General features: G+C 41.9%; 1 protein-coding gene across 1 annotated transcript; it reads left to right on the forward strand.

Annotated features, from left to right (window-relative positions):
* Window positions 1-9014: 9014 nt before the first annotated feature.
* On the forward strand, window positions 9015-21230 carry LOC308159971 (mitochondrial carrier homolog 1-like; the record flags this gene model as incomplete). The annotated part of the gene is made up of 12 exons (XM_080533808.1): window positions 9015-9182; window positions 10480-10564; window positions 10676-10782; window positions 11122-11199; window positions 11446-11503; window positions 11738-11789; window positions 13377-13436; window positions 13709-13802; window positions 14901-14948; window positions 15112-15179; window positions 20916-20991; window positions 21156-21230. The coding sequence occupies 12 exons, from the start codon at window positions 9015-9017 to the stop codon at window positions 21228-21230; spliced, it is 969 nt and encodes a 322-aa protein (XP_080389934.1).
* Between the last annotated feature and the right edge of the window lie 706 nt (window positions 21231-21936).

A 21936-nucleotide genomic window follows, 5' to 3' on the forward strand; every position in this document is an offset into this window, starting at 1 on the left:
TAGCTAGATAGTTAGCTAGCTAGCCTATGAGCTTATGATATAAGTGCATAACAACTGTAGACAACCCTAGGGTACATAAGGTTGCAGAGAAATAGGAAATGTTAGAATAGGTATAGCATAGCATAGAGTACAGCACAGTGTTTTATCTGTACAGTATAGTATAGTGGATAATGTACATAGCCTTTATTTATGTATAAAAGGCTCCCCCCTCCCAAATGTCGTTGTTTGGTACCTGTACTATAGCAATGACAATAAAGACCATTCATTCATTCATTCACATCTAGGCTGCTTTGAATTGACAAGGACCCCAATTGAAATAAGCCAGTGGCTTTCTTGGGTTTTTATCCTTTTAGTTGACCTTGTATGTAATATGTACTTTCATGTACCTACTTCTGCAAATCTTCTAATAAAGTTTTCAATCAATCAATCAATCAGTCTAGCATGTATTTCAAACTATTGCTCAACATTTCAATTACCGGTAAACCGTTTGATCTCATTTTCAATTTGGGTAACAACTTTTATACAGACATTATCCAGATTATAGGCCTACAGATGTCATTATCTGCCACATTAGTGATTTGATATTCTTATAAGTAGTTTGTTTATAGTATATTTTTGGTTTATTCATTGTTTCCCCTATGTAGTTGCTTTTTCACAGTATGCACTATGGAGAGATGCAAACAAAGATTGATTTGATGGCATACACATTGGGCCGGTTTCACAGACAAGACTTAAACCTAGTTCTGGACTGCGTTTTTAGTCTAGGATTAGTTTTAAGCCTTGTTATCCCGTTATTAGGAAAACTACATTTGTGTATAAAAAGCATGAATACCATGGCCTTTTAGGGCTTCCGTACTTTTACTATCCGCGGTGCGAATTTGCGAAACCTAGGATGGTAGGGGAAGGCAGGGCAATACCGCTACCGGCGAATTTGCGAAACCTAGGATGGTAGGGGAAGGCAGGGCAATACCGCTACCTGATTGGTTGGCGAAGCACTCGTGAAGAGCCCCCTCATTGGCTGCTAAGCTAGCAATATTGGGCTAACGTAAACGCTAGCTAGCTGAAATGCGGCGTGTGAACGGGTTGAAATGCGTGTGTCTCACGCCCAGAGAAGTTAGAAGTCATAAGGAAACATCTTTATTGACTGGGCAACACAGTGTAAATACAGTACTAGCCTGACCTTGGTCATGTGAACCAGTGTAGTTTATTTGTACTTAATAATGGGCCTATATGTTTGCTCCTGACTGTGGGGCAAGGTATTTATGACCTCCTGGCCCCTCCCCCTGACCTGATAGGACCACTGGCTGTGACTGCATCTTGACCAAGTTTATAAGTAAGGATGTGGGCTCTGGCCCTGCCTCTCTTCTCCCTCACCTCTTGACCAAGCAGCTCCCTCTCTCTCTCTCTCTGTCCCCCTCCCCCTCTCTCTCTCTCTCTCTCTCTCTGTCTCTCTTTGCCAGACCAGCGTCCATCTTTGATGTCTGTGTACTTTTGCATTTTGAATAAATGGTCTTAACCGGCTCAATAACTATTCTTCATTTTAGTAGCCAACAGGTTAGAAATATACGACAGATGGCGAGCCAGCCAGGAGGTCTATAAAAAGGAATCTACGTTTGAAAACTTAAGCTGAATCCACGGCTCTGAAGACGGTAAGAATTAAAATAGCGCTATTTTCTGTTTAAACCACTAGGGGCGCGTGTGCAACAGCTGGGTTTTCAAGCGTTTTCTTTGAGACTAAAACAACCTTCAACTTTAAGGTTTAAAGTAAAGTAACTTGTTGGAAAAGGAAACACATCTTTCATAGTCTTTAAACTGGGGGTGAGAGCCGGGTTAAGAAGCCCGTATTTGAAAATATACGATTTAATTTGTAAGGTATTTGTAAATGAGTGATTTGATTTGCATGGTGTTATGGAATATCGTGTATGTGTGTAAAATTTGGTATTAGAGGAAGACGTACTCTAATAGTGTCTATATGAAAAAGTGTAGACTGCCAGAAACAAACTGATAAAGGCATTTTGAAGTGGACTGGTATATTACTGATATACGTGTATTAGATCAGAGAAAATTCTGATGAGTGTATTAATGTGTTAATGGTAAGGGGATACGTATTTCTAAATTTGATAAAGTGTAACTGGATTATGGAGTCTGTTTTGTAAATAAGAGCATTATTTGAAGTAGATTAAGAAATCAATTCTTCAGAACTGTGTCATAGAATCCATTCTTAGACGCCATTGCCCTTTGTCCGGAGAAAAGACACGCACAGAGGGCGCGGTTTTCCCCAGAGGTTAGACAAAGGGTTGTTAAATTGACCCCCCTGCTTTCTGCCCTCTGGCCTTTTCACACATCAGGCTACAAACACGCGGTGATTTTTCAAGGAAAACGGGTTGTAAAGCCCCCCTCTTCTTGCCTCTGCAAACAAACACTCCTTTAGAAAGGAACCTGACTTTGATTAATTACATTTTAAAGTAGTTTAAAGTTTAAGCATTGTTTGTTAAAAGTAAAAGATAAATAATAGTCTAACTGGATTGAAAGATAATCGTGAAGTTGTTGTGTCGTGGAAGATGGCATTATTGTGGAAAAGCAATGTTATGTTGTAAAGATTGATCTGGGAGTCCACGGCGGGTTTCCCCACAGAGGAGAAGGACAAAGACTAGCCCCTCCTTCCCCTACTCCATTTTACACGGAAGAACTGGCGCATGCGCAATCGATACGCAAGTCGGTTGCATGGCGCCGCCTGCTGGACAAAATACGACAAGACATTTTAAAACACTAAATCCTCAGGGAGATACAGCTGAGGTCGATGAAACAGTCCGATACATTAATAAATAGATGGTTATAAATGATTGTAATGTATTACATTACTTTAATTAATTTAATTAATTACAAATTGATTGAATTAATTATTCAGATCATTTTATTTCTCTGTTTTCACAAAACTTTGATCAATTGTTTTGTGACAATCTAATGATATGTTGATAATAGCTAATTGACTTCACAGGTTTACATCAATGAAGTGTCAATGAATAATTCTAACTAATCATTCATTCCCTTCACTTAACAAGTCGATTTCTTTACAGATTGTAATTAATAATTAATCATTCATTCTTTTCCAAATAACAAGTCGATTTCTTTACAGGTTATAATTAATATTTGTAATTTACATCTTTTATTTCAAGTTAGGTCATGTCCACAGTATTTGATTAGGAATAGCAGAATAGTTTGTATTGATAATTAAGCAGTAAAAGGGTTTTTGTAAATCGGTGAATACTTAGGTGTTGACCAACCTTTGTGATTTAATAATTGTGTTGACCAGAACTGTAATTAGTATTGAATGAGTAATTAAGTGACACATATTCATAAACAATTAGGAAACACATTTAAGTATAAAGTACTTACACAGATATTAGATTTAAGTTAATACTGCACTGACATACACAAGAGGCAAATCTGTTATTTTGAGTTGCAGGGTTTTGTGGGGATGGTTAATACAGTTATATTGGACTAGCATTTGTTTAGCAAACAAGACAATAGGAAGGTGGGTTGTAAGAAAAGTACACCTTATAGAATATGTTCAGCATATTGAGCAGTATAAATCAATCAGCTTAAAATGGGAGCAAATTCAACGAAGGTGTTAAAAGATATTAGTGAGGATAGTGGAATATTGGCAACTTTATCCCCTATGGCTATAGTGGAAAAAATGAATCCTCTTGTTAGGGAAATTAGCAAAATGTCAACGAAATGGAATAGCCGTTGGGCATACATTGAACAGCCGTGGCCGAAAGAGGGCAGCCTTAATTTACAATTAATTGCAACATTGGAGATACTTATCAATGTACACAAGGCAAATCAGAAAGGGAAAGATAGGTCAGAGAAACGCAAGTTAGAATTAGACATCTTAGACCTCTTTAAGGTAGAGGGGCAGAAAGTAGCATCAGCTTGGAATGAGAAAACAGCTCACATGAATCCAGAAAAGAAAAATGAATTGGCCAGAACACTGGAACAGAAATTGAACATTCCATTCACAAACATGTGTCCAGTCTCCAGTCCCCCTCCATATGCTAAGGCAATGAAGGACCATTCCCAGAAGAAGAAGAAGAAGGAGCCAAGGGGAAAAGGGGACGACAGGAGTGACGAGGAAGATGACAGCGAAGATGGCAGTGAAGACTCAAGTGATGACGACAATGCTGATGAAGGCTACAACGCTCGGGTCAGGAAGATGATAGTCACAGCCGAAAGGAAAGGTGGGAGAAGACGCCCGGAGAAAGCGGAAAGAGAGGAAGATTGTCACCGAATGTCATCAAATACATTAAAGAACTGTCCAGTGCTGATTCGGGGTAACAAGATGGAATATCATCCGTGGCATCATACAGATCTGTCTGAAGTGATCGAGAAACTCCCAGTTCTGGAGGAGGGAGGACATTCGTGGACGCGAGAGGTCGACGTGATACTGACAGGAACGCAGGCCGCAATGGGAGACCTGAAAAGACTCTTAGCTTTTATTGCAGGATTGGATACAATGCAGGAAATATTGATGAAGGCAGGACTTCATAGATATATCAATACATCAGTTTATGATCCAGAGCTCTTCGCAGCAAACAGAGGCAAACTGTGGAAAGCAATCAGGGAGATCTACCCTACTCACATTCACCCAGACAATATCATTGTGAAGCCACTGGGGGGGGATGAGAATCCCAGGGGTTATGTTGCCCGTGTGCACTCTCAATGGAGAAGTGTAACAGGGAAAGACGCTGAAGATAACCCCTTAGAAAAATCCATAATCAGGGAAAAAATACAAGAAGGGCTTCCTACCCCAGTTAAGGATAAGCTAGCAGAAGTGGTGGGGCTACGACACATGAACAAAGCTGTTTATATAGACCACGTAGCTCATCAAGTTGAGTTATATCGAAAGAACATTCAGATACAGAAGGCACGAGACGAAGAATCCCTCAGAATATTGACTCATTTGCAATTGACTGAAAGCGAGAGGAACATAGAGGGAGTGCAGGCTTTAGCCCCACAGCAACAGCCACCTGGAGTGCAGACTGCTACTTACCAGTCCTACCCACAGGGGCCACAAGGGGGGTATCCATACCCACAAGGACCACCAGGGGTGCAAGCGGTTCCATACCAGATGTACACACAGCCTGGCCAAGGACCACCACCAGGGGGATGGACAGCAGCAGGGAAGGAGATGCTAGAACCATGTTACCAATGCGACCAGAATGGACATCTAGCCTGTACCTGCTGCAACAGGCCCCAGGGGGGCGCAGGGGGGAGCCAAAGAGGAGGATATTGGCCCCCTACTACACCTGCTCCAGGAGTGATGAACCCTTACGGAGGCCCAGCAGCTGGCCTATAGGGGTGCCCGGAAGATCCGAGTGGGAGGTGCCAGCTGGTGGTGACACAGAAGCCTGAAGGCGCCACGCACCTTCCTATGTCTAGAGAATATGTGAAGACAATCGGATTTGAGGGAATTAAACAGCTGATTCCTACAACTGAGCTTGTAGACTTAGAGTACAAGGGACAGAGAGCAACTCTGTCAACATTTGTGTCAGAACACACGCCAACAGGGCTGCTAGGGAGAGATGCTCTATGCCAATTGAACTGTACAGTAAAATGCACACCTGACGGCTGTCAGGTGACGGTGCCATCCGGTGTTCAGATTCCATCGACAGCCAGAGTGATTAAGCATAGAACAGACCTACAAGCTTTGCCTTTAAAGGGAGCTGATATAGAATATTGGGTTGATGGGTCTTGTTACGGGGTAGGAGAAACTTTGTGCGCTGGGTATTCCTTAGTTAAAGCACAGAATTCAAAGTTTATTGTAGAACAGGCTGAGGCAGTTCCTCAGCCTTGCTCGGCTCAGTTGGCTGAATTGATTGCCCTCACGGAAGCATGCAACTTGGGAACCGGACGGAGAGTGACAGTGTACACCGACTCTGCCTATGCACATAATGTTTGTCATTTTAATGGAGCTGTATGGAGGGGGCGGGGTTTTAAGAGAACTGATGGTACGCCTATACAGCATCACGCACAGATCATGAAGCTGTTACAAGCCATGATGAAGCCAAAGGAATTAGCCATAGTGAAGTGTGCCACACACAGGTCTGACTCATCACATGTCACACAAGGTAACAGGGCTGCAGAGGATGCAGCCAAAGCCATTACAGGAGCAGACAAGGCAGGTAAAGGTCTTCTGGTCACACATGAAAAGCAATTACAGGGCATGGTCACACTTGAGGATTTATTGATGTTACAGAGTAGAGTAACTACGTTAGACAAGAACGTTTGGCTAGCAAGGGGGGCAAGTCAGGATGACACAGGTCTATGGAGGAATCATGAGGGGTTGGTTGTAGCACCCTCAGATTTAATAGGCATGTTAATACGGGAAGCTCATGGATTAGCACATGTGGCTAGGGGGGAGGTAAGACGCAAGATCACCAAGGAATATGGGTTTTGGAGTCCATATTTGATGGAACAGATTGACCATGCTTTAGGTCAATGTGGGGTCTGTTGGAGAAACAACATCAGAGTGGGTACACCAGTGGTGTCTGGGCATATCCCTACCCCAATAGGGCCACGGGTGGTGGACAGGGGGGTGGATGTACAGAGTAGGCAGGATGTTGTGCCAACAGGTGCCGAGGTCCCCAGAGAACCTGAGAAGGAGGAGCTACGACGAGATGCTGTGGTGTTGCCAGAGCCAGTGGCAATGCCAGTGTTACAGCCAGTGACATTACCGGCAGTGCCTGAAACCGAGGGGACAGTGGAAAGCTGTCCAGATGCCAATGAACCAGAAACCAACGAAGCAGAGAGTGTTGACAGTCTGGAGGTCCAGCCTGGGAGTGTCCAAAGCCTGGACACCTGTGCTACTGGGGATGCTGGCGAGTGCCTGCACCATGCTTCAGATGATGCTGAGGGCGACTCCCCAGACCTTGATCAGCGTGGGAGGGGACCAGGCGGCTGCCTGAACCTCAATGACACTGACGGACGACGACCAGTTAGGAAAAGATTAAAGACTATGAATAGGGTAGTGAAGCAGCAGATCAAAGGGAACGACGGGAATGGACAGCAGATGATAGCATGGCTGGAAACGGTCTTAGGGGCATGGGAAACTTATTTTGCTAAGATAGGAGCACCTATTATAGCAGACATGATTTTTGACTTTCTTAGGAGGCAGGGCCTCATTGACTGTTTTTGGAAAATCAGTCACTCAGTCCACGTTAATGAACTTTTCAGAAGACTAGTCCTCACCTGAGGTGAAGATATATGCATTAATGCATTCCCTTTGTCCTATGCTTACTGTTGGAGAATTATGTGTTATGATAACTGAATGTCATTATTTGTGTATTGTTTGTTTGTTTCTATATCGTGTGATTGAGGTCAGTTGAGAAGTGATGTGGTGGTTATACAAAGCTAGGAGAGAGGTTCTGTTCCTAGCGCAACGAAAATGGAAGCTCCTGACTATGAAAGTGTTATCAATCTGAGACAGCGGTAAAGGCTGTTCTCCAACTGGGTTCAAGTGCTAGCAACCTCTGACCCTGACGCTTCAAGGACAAAGAAAACATCGGTCGTTGGAAGTTTCTGTATTGATTTGTGCATGATGAACTGTGTTTAGTTTAATTTGTATTATTATTTTTAGGATTCTTTTTTATTGTTGATTGTTTTGTATTTGGTTTATATGATATCTTTGGTTGCTGGTACTGGTGCTGGGTTGGTCTGTGTTATTATGTTTCTTGTGTTGTGTGTTGATGTAGTTTTTCTGTTGTTTATTGGAACATGTTGTTTATTTTATTTTTTTTCTTTGGTTTCTTAGTTGCAGTCGGTGGGGTTTTGTGTTTTTGTTTTTGTTTTGTGGTCATTTAGTTTCGGAACACCCTCTGGGTATTCCGAGGGGGGAATCTGTAGTTTATTTGTACTTAATAATGGGCCTATATGTTTGCTCCTGACTGTGGGGCAAGGTATTTATGACCTCCTGGCCCCTCCCCCTGACCTGATAGGACCACTGGCTGTGACTGCATCTTGACCAAGTTTATAAGTAAGGATGTGGGCTCTGGCCCTGCCTCTCTTCTCCCTCACCTCTTGACCAAGCAGCTCCCTCTCTCTCTCTCTCTGTCCCCCTCCCCCTCTCTCTCTCTCTCTCTCTCTGTCTCTCTTTGCCAGACCAGCGTCCATCTTTGATGTCTGTGTACTTTTGCATTTTGAATAAATGGTCTTAACCGGCTCAATAACTATTCTTCATTTTAGTAGCCAACAGGTTAGAAATATACGACACCAGTGTCATAAAATAAACCAGAAACACTCATTCTGCAGTCTGCACGTTTTATTCTGATATTAACCAGCTTGTTAACATTCAATTTGTCACATTGTATATCCACAAACCATATTACTGCATAAGCAACCAGAACCACACAGGGGAAATACAGTATCAAAGGAGCAGTAATGTCACAAAAATACATTTCAGAACTTTAGGAGTTGTTTAAACTTGAACTCTCTTAGATTATATTCAAGCCGATCTTCAGCTACTGGCAAACATCTCCACGTTCAGATACCACAAATTTACATTGACCGCCAGTCAAACTTCTATACTTCTACCACCCAAAAGGGGGCGTGATCGTTCTGATGACAGGGCGATGACGTATAACTGCTCTGATGAATGTACACACATACACACATACACCACACGCACATAATGTCTGCATGCACGCCAACGCACGCACACACACACACACACACACACACACACACACACACACACACACACACACACACACACATAAACATGTTATGTTTGCATACACATATTTATACACAATATACATATATATGAATTAATAATATACACTTTTTTTGGTCTGACATGGATGACAGATAAACCTAAAACCCCGCCCGTTTTTTGACGAAATGTGTTTTGGCCCAACTAGGAATCACGTGACTCGTCTTTATTTTGCGCATTTCTGCACCGCCTACACATTTCTTGTCCGACCGGAGAGGATTCCTCTCGTTATCGCCGTGAAATGGTGACACCGGAGAACTTGTCCGGCGAAATAAGTGGGCGAAGGGACACCGAATTTGACCGCGATGCATCCGTGACAGCCCTGGACATGGATACAGAAATCGTGCTTCTCGGAGCAGGGGTGACAGCGATCACACACCCGCTGTTGTATGTCAAACTGCTCATTCAGGTAGCTAGACAAGTCAAGTGATTCATCCATTTAAATTCATATTTGTTTAGAGGATCAGAAGCAAGATGTTCCTTCCTCCTTTAAGGCAGACCAAGCGCTAAATGTAACATATATTTGGGTCGCATCATCAGGAATGATCTGTGATGACGACGATGTGCAGCGCCAGTGTTGCAAACTGTCCGCACAAGCCAATATGCTGCTGGCACGCATTTGACATCGTGAGCTTAGAATTATAAGGTTCTATCTCCGTTTAGGGCATTTCAGAGATATTGAGCGTCAAAGTTTTTACATTCCATTATGTTTTGTGAGATGGAACCTTTGTATTTTATTAATTACTAACTCAAAAATGTCAACATTTTTAAAATAACACCACACAGGCATTAATAAACACCTAATGGATCAGATTGTGTAAAAAAAAAACTCAATTTGGACAAAAATGGAGATAGAACCCTATAATTCTAATGTCACGATATACAGATGGTGTTAAAACATCCCTTTTTAGAGCCTACTGTACTCCACTCTATACAGCCCACTTTTTGTTGCAAGTATAGTAAAGCTTCGGGTGGCATGTAATGATGCATTCAGAATCTTGCTCAAGCTCCCAAAATGGACAAGTGCAAAGTCATATGTTTGTGACTAGTAATGTTCCCACCTTTCATGCTGTATTGAGGAATTGTATGTGTGTATGTGTCGATTAATAGATTTTTTTAACTGAGCCCACACAAAGTGGCACAAGGTAGGCCCTACTCTTGTTTTTGGAAACATTGGAACAAATGTCTGTATTTTAATCACTGTGGACTTGTGGACTGCAATGATTATATTTGTGTTGTCCTTGTATAGTATTAGGCTATTTATATATTTTATGCTGATATGGACCTATGTGTCTGAAATAAAGTTAAATTGTATTGAATTGTTTGGAAGAATGACTTAAACAAGAAACCAGAAAGTAAAAAGCTATGACGTCATGGTGGCACATATTGCGTGTTTGGAGTTTGCTTGTTAGCAAAAAGCCTAGGAGCAGAAGCTGGCTTCAGGAGCTGGAGCTGTTAAAATGCATCTCTGCCAGCTTGATCTTGGCACTATTTAGCTATGCTATGCCATATTTTGTCGTTGCCATGGGCCATGACATGGATTATGAATGCATGGCAACTGAACAATAGTAGCTATAGTCTATATTGACATTGTTGAACAATAACTAGCAGATGACTTGTGTTGTCCAATGGCATGCATAGTCAACATCGTCCTGGCTTCTCTTCAGTAGGCATGCTTGTTTCCAGTAACTCCTGTTGGTTTTCAGGTTGGACATGAGCCCCTTGCACCAACTGTTGGCACAACCATGTTTGGAAGGAAAGTGTGGTACCTCCCTGGATTCTTCTCATATGGTGAGTGGAGTCTGGCTGAGGCCAGGGTAACATTCGTCATTTGTCATCCTTTGTGTGAAGTTCTGTGAACGAAGGGGTGGTGACATGGATATGGTGTGTATGTGTCCGCAGCGCAGCATATCATGAGGATAGATGGTAAGGGAGGACTGTTCCGTGGCCTGTCCCCTCGCATCATGTCCAGTGCCATCTCCACTATTGTCCGGAGTAAAGTGAAACAGGTGATGGAATGCTTGGCTTAGATGAATGTTAGGTTGTCTTGCTAACTGAACTCTGAGTGATTTCCATATCTCTTGTAAATGTACCGCTTTAGTAGTCTGCTGTACCTTAAAACTGCAATCCGGAATTGGTGAAACTAGTTTTTAACAGTTTTTTGGTGTTGTTTACCCCAAGTGATGGGACAGCCAATTATATTATATAATATTAGAATATCTGTTTCACTAATTCCTGATTGTGGCTTGTCTAGACATTGCTGACATGCACTTGAGAAACCCACATTCAAATGTCATCAGGACACTAAGTAGCCATTAAAGTCTAAATGCTGTCCTTCACCTCCCGAGGTCATCCCATTAGAGCAGGTGGAACATGTATCCAACCGAGACGACCTGAAGACCTCCCTCCAGAAGGTGGTCAAAGAGGTGAGAAGTCGAATATCTAAAGATCATATTAGATTAAACTAGTTTATTTTTTTTATTTAAGTAATTGACAATTAACATTTTATATGATAGTTACATAATATATTATGTGTTTTGTGTACTAGCCTATATCTTATTTATAGCAGTGTTTACATTAGATTTCAGTATAGCCTAGGAATGTTGTAGGAATTTTGCACATGACAGCTGGTACCCAGCACTGTGTTTGATTACCCACTCACTCTCTGTAAGACGTCACATGAGATGGTCATCCAGTGCCTGTCCAGAATAGCCACTCATCCGTTCCATGGTAAGTCCTATGGCCATTCCCATTTTTTATCTGTTGTTTTATTCCATATGCTTATTGGTATACCTGCATGTTTGCTTAGTTCCTCGGAATAGGCTAGTAATCTACATTACAAATGTTATGTTTTTGAACTCTGGAGTTTGGATCACTCTAGCATATCATTTGTTGTGTCCCTTTTTTTAGCAGTTACAGTTTACACTGTTGCCTTCTCTGATGGACAGTTGTCTTGTGTTTTAGTGATCTCAGTGCGCTGTATGGCCCAGTTTGTGGGGAGAGAGGTCAAGTACGGGTAAGATGTGATACATGATGGAGCATACACACCTTCTCATTATGTGCTCTGATAGTGTCAGATACTTAATGTAGTGCTTGGCATGGACCGATATTAAGGTGTTCATGGCATTACTGTAACCCAGGGTTTCCGTTAACCGGTAATTACCGGTCTTTGTCCGGTAAAAGTAGTTGAAGTCCGACAAATTGAAAACTCGTCGGACATAAATGTCCGGTGAAAATAATTCCCTCTAACCATTTTCAGCTGAGCACCAAACACACACACACAACACTGGCCGAGAGAGAAGGACCCGCCCCCTTTAGTTAGCCTATAGGCTATAGGCTAACTAAAGGGGGCGGGTCCTTCTCTCTCGGGCAGTGTGTGTGTTTGGTGCTCAGCTGAAAATGGTGTCCCGAAGCGAAGCGCTTTAACTTTATCGCACAATAACAAGGATAACAAACGAAACGGACAACATTTACACTAAGATGGAGACAAACTTCAGCGATATGATCTAACAGCCGGTCTTCAGGACGACATACAGACCCGTATGAGCTTACAGGGCTATCCCCTATCTATCTGAGAAAAGGCATAGCCTAGGCTGTAACATCGAACGGAAATTAGCCTATACGCATTGCAAGTTAATTTAAAGCCTATTTATTTTCAAAGAGTTTTATTCTATTTTATTTTATCTGATAAAAGGCATATGAACGGAAATTAGGCTAGCCGTGTCACGCCAGAAGCCTACATGCTTGCACTGTTACTGTTCAATAAAATGTTATACATCTAGACATTGTGGTATTTCTTTATATACGTATCCCAGACTGCCTATCATTTGTTTCTCAATAAACAGTTATGTTCTCCCCATTGTCATACTCCCGAGCTAAACGAAATGCCTTCCCAACCAGCGAGACCTGGTTATAGAAATGACGTTGTTTTATTGATTTTAAAAAAAGGGTAAAACTGGAAAGAGAAAATAGAAAACTCACATTAATCCCAAACAATTTAACAAACTTCAGTTAACGTAATGTGGAGTCCGTTCATTGATCGATGCTGTCTGTTCAGTTCCCAGTGAGGCGCCCGTTCAGCGCTGGACCCGTTCAGCGCTGGATTTGACGCATGGCATAGCGCGCATGCGTCAAATCATGTTATATTATTATATATTATATAGCTCGCATCTAATCGTATCGGATGAGAAATAGACATTAAATGGCATATATAGGCCGCTACACAACAGTAATCACCGCGACAAACAGCTATATTAGATTTGAAGAAAAAAAATATGATTTTGAAAAAAAAAAATGTGATTATATTTTAATATGATGACCGGAATATATCACGTTTGTCCGGTAAATCGAATTCTTCCCGGACACGATGTCCGACGGCAAATTTTTCTAACGGAAACCCTGCTGTAACCTCTTATATTAGAATTTTTACATTCTTACATTTACATTGTTATACCTAATGGCTTATTAAGAAGTACGTTCTTCAATTAATGGGATGAACACATCCCAGACACTTTGTTCTATAGGCTTATAGTGAAGGAGCTGTTTAATTGAATGTTTAATTGAATGTTTTCCTCTTGGATTCTTCTGGGTTTTACTCTGGCAGGGGGGTGTTCAGCTGCATCACCAAGATCTTCAAGGAGGAAGGTCTTGGAGGATTCTTTGTGTGAGTCATGTTATTTTCACTTTGTATAGTAATTTATGAATGAATGAATGAATGAATGGACTTTATTGTCATTGCTACAGTACAGGTACCAAACAATGAAATTTAGGAGGGGTTTAGGGTCAGATATTTCCTTAGCAGCCAGACTAATACAGGTGGGGTGAGTGAGAGGCATTTAGCCTACCTCATAATTGCCATTCTTACTAACTCCATTGCTTTTGACATTGTTTTTGACCTATACTTTATTTCTGAACGTGTGTCTTGTGTGTTTGCAGGGGCCTAGTGCCACATGTCCTGGGTGAGGTCATCTTCCTGTGGTGCTGTAATCTCTTGGCACACTTCATCAACACCTACGCTGTGGACGACAATGTAAGTAGTAGAGTACAGACACCCTTAAAGAACACTTGCTCTGGACCAGAACCTGTAGCAGCAGATAATAGGTTTTGGTCTATTAAGCAGTAAACAGAGTACACAAATCTAGATAGTCGGTATGCGGCACAGGGCATGAGTTCTAGATTCGTTTAACAAAGTCAGCAGAGCAGTGTATAGTTTAGGGTTTCTTTGCTGATTTAAACTTGTTCTGTTGACAGATATGGTATTATGCTAGCATGGACAATCTATTCAATATGAATCTTCAAGCCAAGGCTTGTCTTCATCTATCGTCAAGGGTGGAGTGAAGTAATGTACAATGTTTCTGGAGGCATGATGATGTCAGCGTCAGGTCACAGGGCTGTTGATTTGTCAGAGGCAGGGTAGTGCCAGTCCAGAGATGACGAGGCAATGGGTAGGGTTAGGGGGTTGTCACCTGGGCCTAGTTGTTCAAAACCTTTAATCTGGATCAGAATGATCTTGATTCTTTTTTGCTATCCAGGACCAGATCTATCCGGCTGATTTTGAGTCGTATAGGAGAAATCAGCCAGCTCGATCTGGTCCTGGATAGCAATAAAGAATCAGGATCATTCTGATCCAGATTAAAAGTTTTGAACAACTGGGCCCTGGCAGCTCAACACTGGTACAAGATCAAATGGCTCATGGCAGATGCCCCAGAACCAGGGATGATAGGTGAGAGAACATGAAGACCATGTATTGACCACTGTACTTCAGTGACCTTTACATAGGAGATGCAGAGTAGAATTAATTACTGTGATAAAGCTCCAGCAGATGAAACCTATAGTTCGACATAAATATGTGAAAAATAAAACAGTTAAAATCAAATAAAAATGTACAGTGTAAAAACACATTTCTGTGCTGATTTATTTTCTTTATTTCTTTACAGTGCTTATTTCTGTGCTGTTTTCTAAATATGCATACATATTGTGTAATATACATGTGAATATTTTCACATGGACATGGTTAAGTAAGAGAATTGTGATCCTGAAAAATGTTTTGTGATTATACTTGTATTTATACTTATCCAAATGCCAAACACTACTTTTAAAAGGCCTCCTCTCCTTCCTGCTTTTTCAGTTCAGCCAAGCCCCGGCAGTAAGAAGCTACACCAAGTTTGTGATGGGGGTATGTCATATTCTGGCCTATTTTGAGTTTTTGTTTACCGTTACCCATATTTCAAGTCTCTCATAGTCTCAAAAATCTTCTACCAAAGTAGGTTATTATGTGTTTAAATGTCTCTCCCATGCAGGCTACACATTTCATTTGTCTTCCTCTACTGTATTTCCAGATTGGAGTGAGTGTATTGACATACCCATTTATGCTGGTGGCAGACTTGATGGCAGTCAACAACTGTGGGTAAGTTTTTGAGGTAATTTTATTTTTGAAATGCAGTGACGGTGTTGTCCATAGGGATAGGACAAAGTAGATTTCATGTTTTGTTTTGACGGTGTATTGTACACTCAGCCACTTCAACATTTTGTTGAAAAGACGTATAATGTATGGCAGGAGTATTCACAAGTTCAGAGTACAATCTTCAAAATTAGATAAGATGAAAAGATACGACACCCCATACAAATCTTTGTCTTTTTAAACATATGGACATTTGATTTGGGACTTACAGGTAGCTCTTGCCACAGTTGATGTCAAAGTACATGCATCTACCATCAGAAAGAGACTGCACAAGTTTGATTATCATGGGAGGTGTGCAAGGAGGAAACCCTTGCTGTCAAAAACAAACCATCAGGGCAAGACTAAAAGTTTTCCAGAGACCACCTACAAACACCAGGACTTCGAGAACAATGTGCTTTGGACAGATGAATCCAAAGTTGAATTATTTGGGCACACTAACAAAAGACGCTGTTTGGTGCAAACCAAAGACAGCATTTGAGGACAAGAACCTCAGGCTTCCAGTATGGCGTCAGGGCGAGTGGCTGTGTAAACTAAGAGCTCCCAGACAGGTCTACTTATTCCCCTTAATTAGTTCAATTTCAAATTGTACTTAAAATGAATATGTAAGGGGAAATTAACCGAAAGAAAAAATAAACATCATCCCAGAAATCAAAGAAAAGTGATAGACAGACGCTGGTATGTCGCAGGGTCTTACCCCCCCCCCCCCCCCCCCCCCCCCAGGGGGTAAGACCCTGCGACATACCAGCGTCATCCATGCCACAGCGTCATCCATGCCACAGTCCATGCCACCCCCCACATACCAGTGTCATGTCCAGGGGGTGTACTAACTTGTACATTAAGCGGCGTGAGAACTGGTTGAAATGCGTGAGTCTCACGGCCAAAGCGTGAGACTTGGCAGCTCTCTGACACTATTTTACATACCATGGAACTATAATCAGACACTTTCTCGTCACAATAATAACGACCAATTTGTACCAACTTGCTCTGTTAGAACACTCAGCTATTATATTTGCTAACGTTTCAACTTGCTTACTTTCCATCTGCAGACATCTCACCCTGCAAAAACTCTCTCGCGTGTCGCGCGCACACTCGGGCACAATCTTGTACGCGAGTGTGTCCAGCGCGAAGTGAAGTATGGAGATAGGTTTGGCTATGCAAGACTACTGGCGTACTAACGTTACCAACGAGCCCATGGGCTTGCCACTCGCCAGATTCGGGTTGGGTGCATTTAAAAAAGCGGATATTTTAGCCTACTTGTCAGATGTTTGGTGTCTACGTCCGTAATAATTCCTCTTTCTTGGGGAGGTGCGGGGTTCCGTTGGGGGGGCGGCCCGGGGGCAATGGTCTTTGCCAAAGACCTGAGGGGAGATTTGGCAAGTTTTAGAGACGACATCAATCACAAATTAACTGGAATTGCCACCGACCTGAAGGACGAGGTGGGAAGAATGGAAGAGACAAAAGAATGGGTGGCGGGTATGGAAGAGTGGTGCACCGAAGCCACAGAAGCGCTACGCCAAGCGTTAGATACTCAAGAAAAGCTTCAAGCAAAATTGACAGACCTCGAAGCACGCTCCCGAAGAAACAACATGCGCTTTTACGGCGTCCCTGAGCCTGCCGAAGGAGACAACATGGAGGAGTTCATTGGTGGTTTTATCAAGGCGGTGTTGGCCCTCACCGACACTGAACTTGGCATACAGCGCTGCCACAGGGTGCTTGCCTCCAAGGTGCTAACCCCCGATCTATTGTAATTTACTTTCTCCATTACAAAATAAAAGAGTTAGTGCTCCGCACCACTTGGAGGAAGAGAGAAGTTCACCTGGACTGTAAAAGAGTGTACTTCGACCAAGATTATCCCATGGAGACACAAAAAAAGAGGATGGAGTACGCACCTATCAGAAAACTACTCAAAGAAAAGGGACTCCGCTTCCAGACTCCGCCACCAGCGAAACTCTGCGTATTCTACAACGACGGCCCCCTCATCTACAACAGTGCAGCAGAGGCTATGGAAGATTTGAGAAAGAGAGGGCTCATCGCGAGGGACAACGGTGATGAGGGACCCGCCACCCCAGCAAACTCGGAGAGGCTGAGCAAGACCTCCTGGCAGACGGCGAGGGGAGAACATCCCGAAAACAAGAAACGCATCAGGAGAGAACAAGGCAAAAGCACCGGAGATATTGAATGATGTCATTCTAGTGCAAAATACATTTTACATAACCAGACATCTCATCCCTGTGGTAAGACTACACAAACAGACGTAGTGATAGTAGCCTATAATTGGTAATTGGTCACCCAGGGACTACAGAGATAATGTTTAAATGTCGCACTAAGATTTTGATTTGTTACTAGTCAAATGTTTAACTGGGATGTTAATTCTATAACCCAAACAGTTTTTTACACTTTTGAATGTACTTTTTAAAATATTTACTTAATATTTAATTTTTTACTTTTTTATATATTTTATGTTACTGTACATAGTTATGTTTTCAGGTCTTGGGTTTACTGTGGGATTAGATTCACCGCATTTGGTATCGCATGTTTCAACAAGAACATAGGATAGTTACACTTAATGTCAACCGTTTACAAAATCCACATAAAAGAGGAAAACTCATGGCTAAGATGAAAAGAGAAAATCAACATATAATATTTTGGCAAGAAACTCATATGGTGCGAGAGGAACATGAAAAAATGTAAATGATGGGATTCAGAAACACTTTTTACTCATCTTATGCCAAAGGGGTGTTGCAATATTGATTCCGAACAAAGTGGCTTTCCAAGCCTCCACACAAATTAACGATAAAGACGGTTGTTTTGTTCTGGTGAAAGGGACTCTCGATTCTAAGGAAGTAACACTGCTTAATGTTTATAGACCACCAGGACGGGACAACTCATTTATTAAAAAAATATTCAATATACGGCACAGAAGTCTCTGATACTCTGGTCTGTGGGGGGGACTGGAATGTGCAACTGCACACCGCCCTAGATTCATCGAACCCAACAAAAAGGATGAACCCTGAATCAATACATGTAGCAAAGTTGCTTAAAGAGATTAGCATGTTTGACGTATGGAGGGAACTCAATCCATCAGTGAAGCAATTTACTTTTTTCTCTCATCCTCACGCGGTCCACTCCAGAGTTGATTCTTTTTTTATGTTTAACTCAGAGAGGCAGAGGATTATTGATTGCAGCATAGGGGTTAGAGATGTGTGATCACGCAGGTGTATATTTGAGACTGAATTTTGATGCCCAACCCAGGAACACAGTCTGGAGACGTAATACTAGCCTGTTGAATGACTATCAGTGTAAGGAATATATTAAAAAGGGAATTGAGGAGTGCTTGGAATTCAATGCTAGTAAGGATATCATCAAGTGTTTTATGGGACACAGAGAAAGCTGTAATGAGAGGACAAGAACCTCATACCAACTGTGAAGCATGGGGGTGGAAATGTCATGGTTTGAGGCTGCTTTGCTGCAGCAGAGTATGGCCAGCTCACCATCATAGAATCCACTATGAATTCTTTACTGTATCAGAGGGTGCTTGAGGAAAATGTGGAATACATCAATCAATCTAACTTTATTTATACAGCATATGGATGTTACGTGCCTAATGCCTAGACCTTTGATGCGCACACTTGTTACTTGCCGCTTTCATAATCTTATTTAGCCTATATAGCACAAGTCATGCATTGAATGTAACCTCAGGTGCTGAACAGTATTAAGTAAACCACAATACATTTGTGGGTGTCCGCGTCATCGTTATCGAAAAACGCACCCAATCGCCGACCACACGACTCCAAAAACGATATGGAAACACCCTCCCAGCGTTATCGTCTCGTCACCGTCTCAGCTCACGAATTCGGCGGAGTCGTGTAGCCGTGAGGTGCAAACGATATCAGATCATCGCCGTTTCAGTCAAATCCGGCGCCGTGTAGCCTATGCCGTAATCCTATTGAGATGTGTGAGGTGATTTGAAACGGGCTGTGCATGCAAGACACCCCTCAAACATCACGTCTAATTAAGGTTATTTCAGCCAAAGGGGGCATTATCAGCTTTTAGTGCACAGAGTGTTCTAACCTTTTCCTCAGTAGCAATTGGCATCTACATTTTATGTTAAATAAGTGATAACAAAGTCACATTTTCATTGTTTTTGGTTCAATTACATCACTGTTATCTGTAGATATTGTTTGAAAGAAGATCAAATATTGATATGTCCATATTTCCTAAAAAAGAACTAAATATTTCATGGAGTGTCCTAATTGACTGACTGTATCTGCTAGTTTAAGCCAACTGGAATACGCAGTATTAGAATATCAGAATTCAATTGAGTAATTTCCTGTTCCGCCTGCGCTTACCGAATGAAGAGTGTTGTGATTCAAGCATGCGGTCCTTCCATCATTATGAATCAGAGCTGCCAAGTCTCACGCTTTGGCCGTGAGACACACGCATTTCAACCAGTTCTCACCCTCTCACGCCACACCTCAAATTTCTCACGCCTAGAAATAACGTTGTGTAATGTTTTACGGGACTTTTATTTTTTAAATTCCTTGAAAGAAAGCTACCGGACATGAGTTTCGTGGCATCTTTCTGCACGCGCGTTAACTTGTGTCTGCAATCGAAGCGGCAGGCGAGCGCTGATGGAAGGACCTGTGTTCACGCGAGCTGCAAGAACGTAGCAAGCAGTGTTGCCAGATTGGGCTACTTTTGGTCACACTGGACGGGTGGATTCGGCAGCTTTTAGACTGGTTGGGCTGGACATTGTCAATTCCGTCTGGCAACCGTGGTAGCAAAATGTGCATGCATTACAACATCGTATCTGGTAGCCTACTGGACTGGGTTGCACCAACTTGACGTAAGTTAGTAGTTACTAAACCCCTAGTTGTTACTAGCTAGTTTCAAACTAGTTGTTTACTCATTTCGGTTGCACCACGCCAATCTTTTGCCAATCTTAGCTAGTAAATACTACAAAACTTACCAATAGTTTTGGTAACTTTTTGAAGTTTGGGGTCCCTCAAAAAAGATGATAGCCATCTATGAGCAATGCACTGTATATAAGATGATGACCAAGGGTCTTTCTGCTGCTGACCAAGGGGCTGAGTCCTGTTGATGGGGCCCAATTTTCTTTTAGAGTCTGTAGGCTACTGTATTTGTTTATTAAGATTTCATAAATATGATATATTGTCTGAATTTTTGTCTTGTTTTATAAAATGTTAATTATTTTCATTTATTGTGCTGGTTTATTATGAACAACATGTAAAATTGCAGGAAACTAGCACAAATAATTGGGTGGGAGAGAGGGGCGCAGTTTTGGGTCAAAAAATTATGAAGTGCCTTCCCGGTATCGAGGAAATGTGTTGAATAAAATCTCGGAAGCCACTATTACTGCGTAATATTTGACCGGCCATCGCCGTTTCTTATTTCACTTGTTTTCTTTAGTTGACTGTCTATGCGGCACCTGAAGAAGTAACTGAGGATTTCTGTAATGTGCAACATTCTAAGGCATGTTTGTAAACGTGTTTGTAAACTCACAAACAGATAGAGCTTCTTTATAAACATAACACAATAGTATAAAAAAATAAAGGAAAAAAAACACAAAGCAAAGAGAGGAAACCGATTTGACAGTCATACAATAATAAGTGTTATTTAGCTTCGGTTAGTCATGGATCTTGGTCCTGTGTGTGTTCACAGTTTGGCGGCTGGCCTTCCCCCTAACTCCCCTATCTTCAAGTCCTGGGTCCACTGCTGGAGTCACCTAAGCCAACAGGTAGAGTCACATACATTGGAGAGAGAGAAAAAGTATTCATATTAATGTATGATGTTTGCTGTGGTTGTACATGTGTGATGCTGTATTTGAGCATGCGTGACACAGTATATGTGTGTTTGTGTTTCTTTTCAAGTGTGAGACTGTTTTTGTACCTCACCCCTCAGGGCCATCTCTTCCGAGGATCCAGCTTCTTCTTCCGCCGAGTGCCTGTGACAGCCATGGCCTTGACTGAGGAGTGACATCATCACCCACTGCACAACCCACTGTGCCCCAGTGCCACTGTTCTCCCTCATAACTGGTACCTCAGCGAGACGTCAACTGCCCACTGCGTCAAACCCTCCCCTTACCTTTAGCCTCCCAGTGGAGAGAGCAGGAGCATCAAGATATTATGAGCCAGGTGTTCTATTCTACTGAACCTTTTTTATTGAATCAGCAAAACTTAAAGACTTAAGACATCTTTTTTCTTAATATTTGTATTAATGTAGCTACTCAAATATAAGAAGAGGTTGAAGTGAAAATCAAAGTACTCAGTCTTGACTAGCTATCTAATAAGACTTCTGGGAGTGTTACCAGCCCAAAGTTGCACTACTTATTTTTTTGAACCTATCACTTTCTTTTGCCATTAGTTTATTTTTATATACAGTAGAGTTAAGTTTGAAATTGGATAGAGAGGTCCTCTGTTGAAAATATGCCAAATGTTTATTTTATATTTTTGTTAAAGGGTTTTCTACCCAGTAGCTTCAGCATGGTCATTGGTTGCATGAAGAAGCCGTCCTTTGCTTTTCTATAACCAAATTACCTACCGGGGAACATCAAAAGGCCACAGTACCTGAAGAACACTCCTCTTAGGGACAGTGCCATGTAATAACCACCCTATGACCACAGATTATTGGTAACACCTAATCAAAAGTATGTGTTATAAATTGTTGTTACAGCAAGCTCTTG

This window comes from Nansenia antarctica (genome assembly GCF_963989245.1).
Source record: "Nansenia antarctica genome assembly, chromosome: 6".
NCBI classification, from domain to species: domain Eukaryota; kingdom Metazoa; phylum Chordata; class Actinopteri; order Argentiniformes; family Microstomatidae; genus Nansenia; species Nansenia antarctica.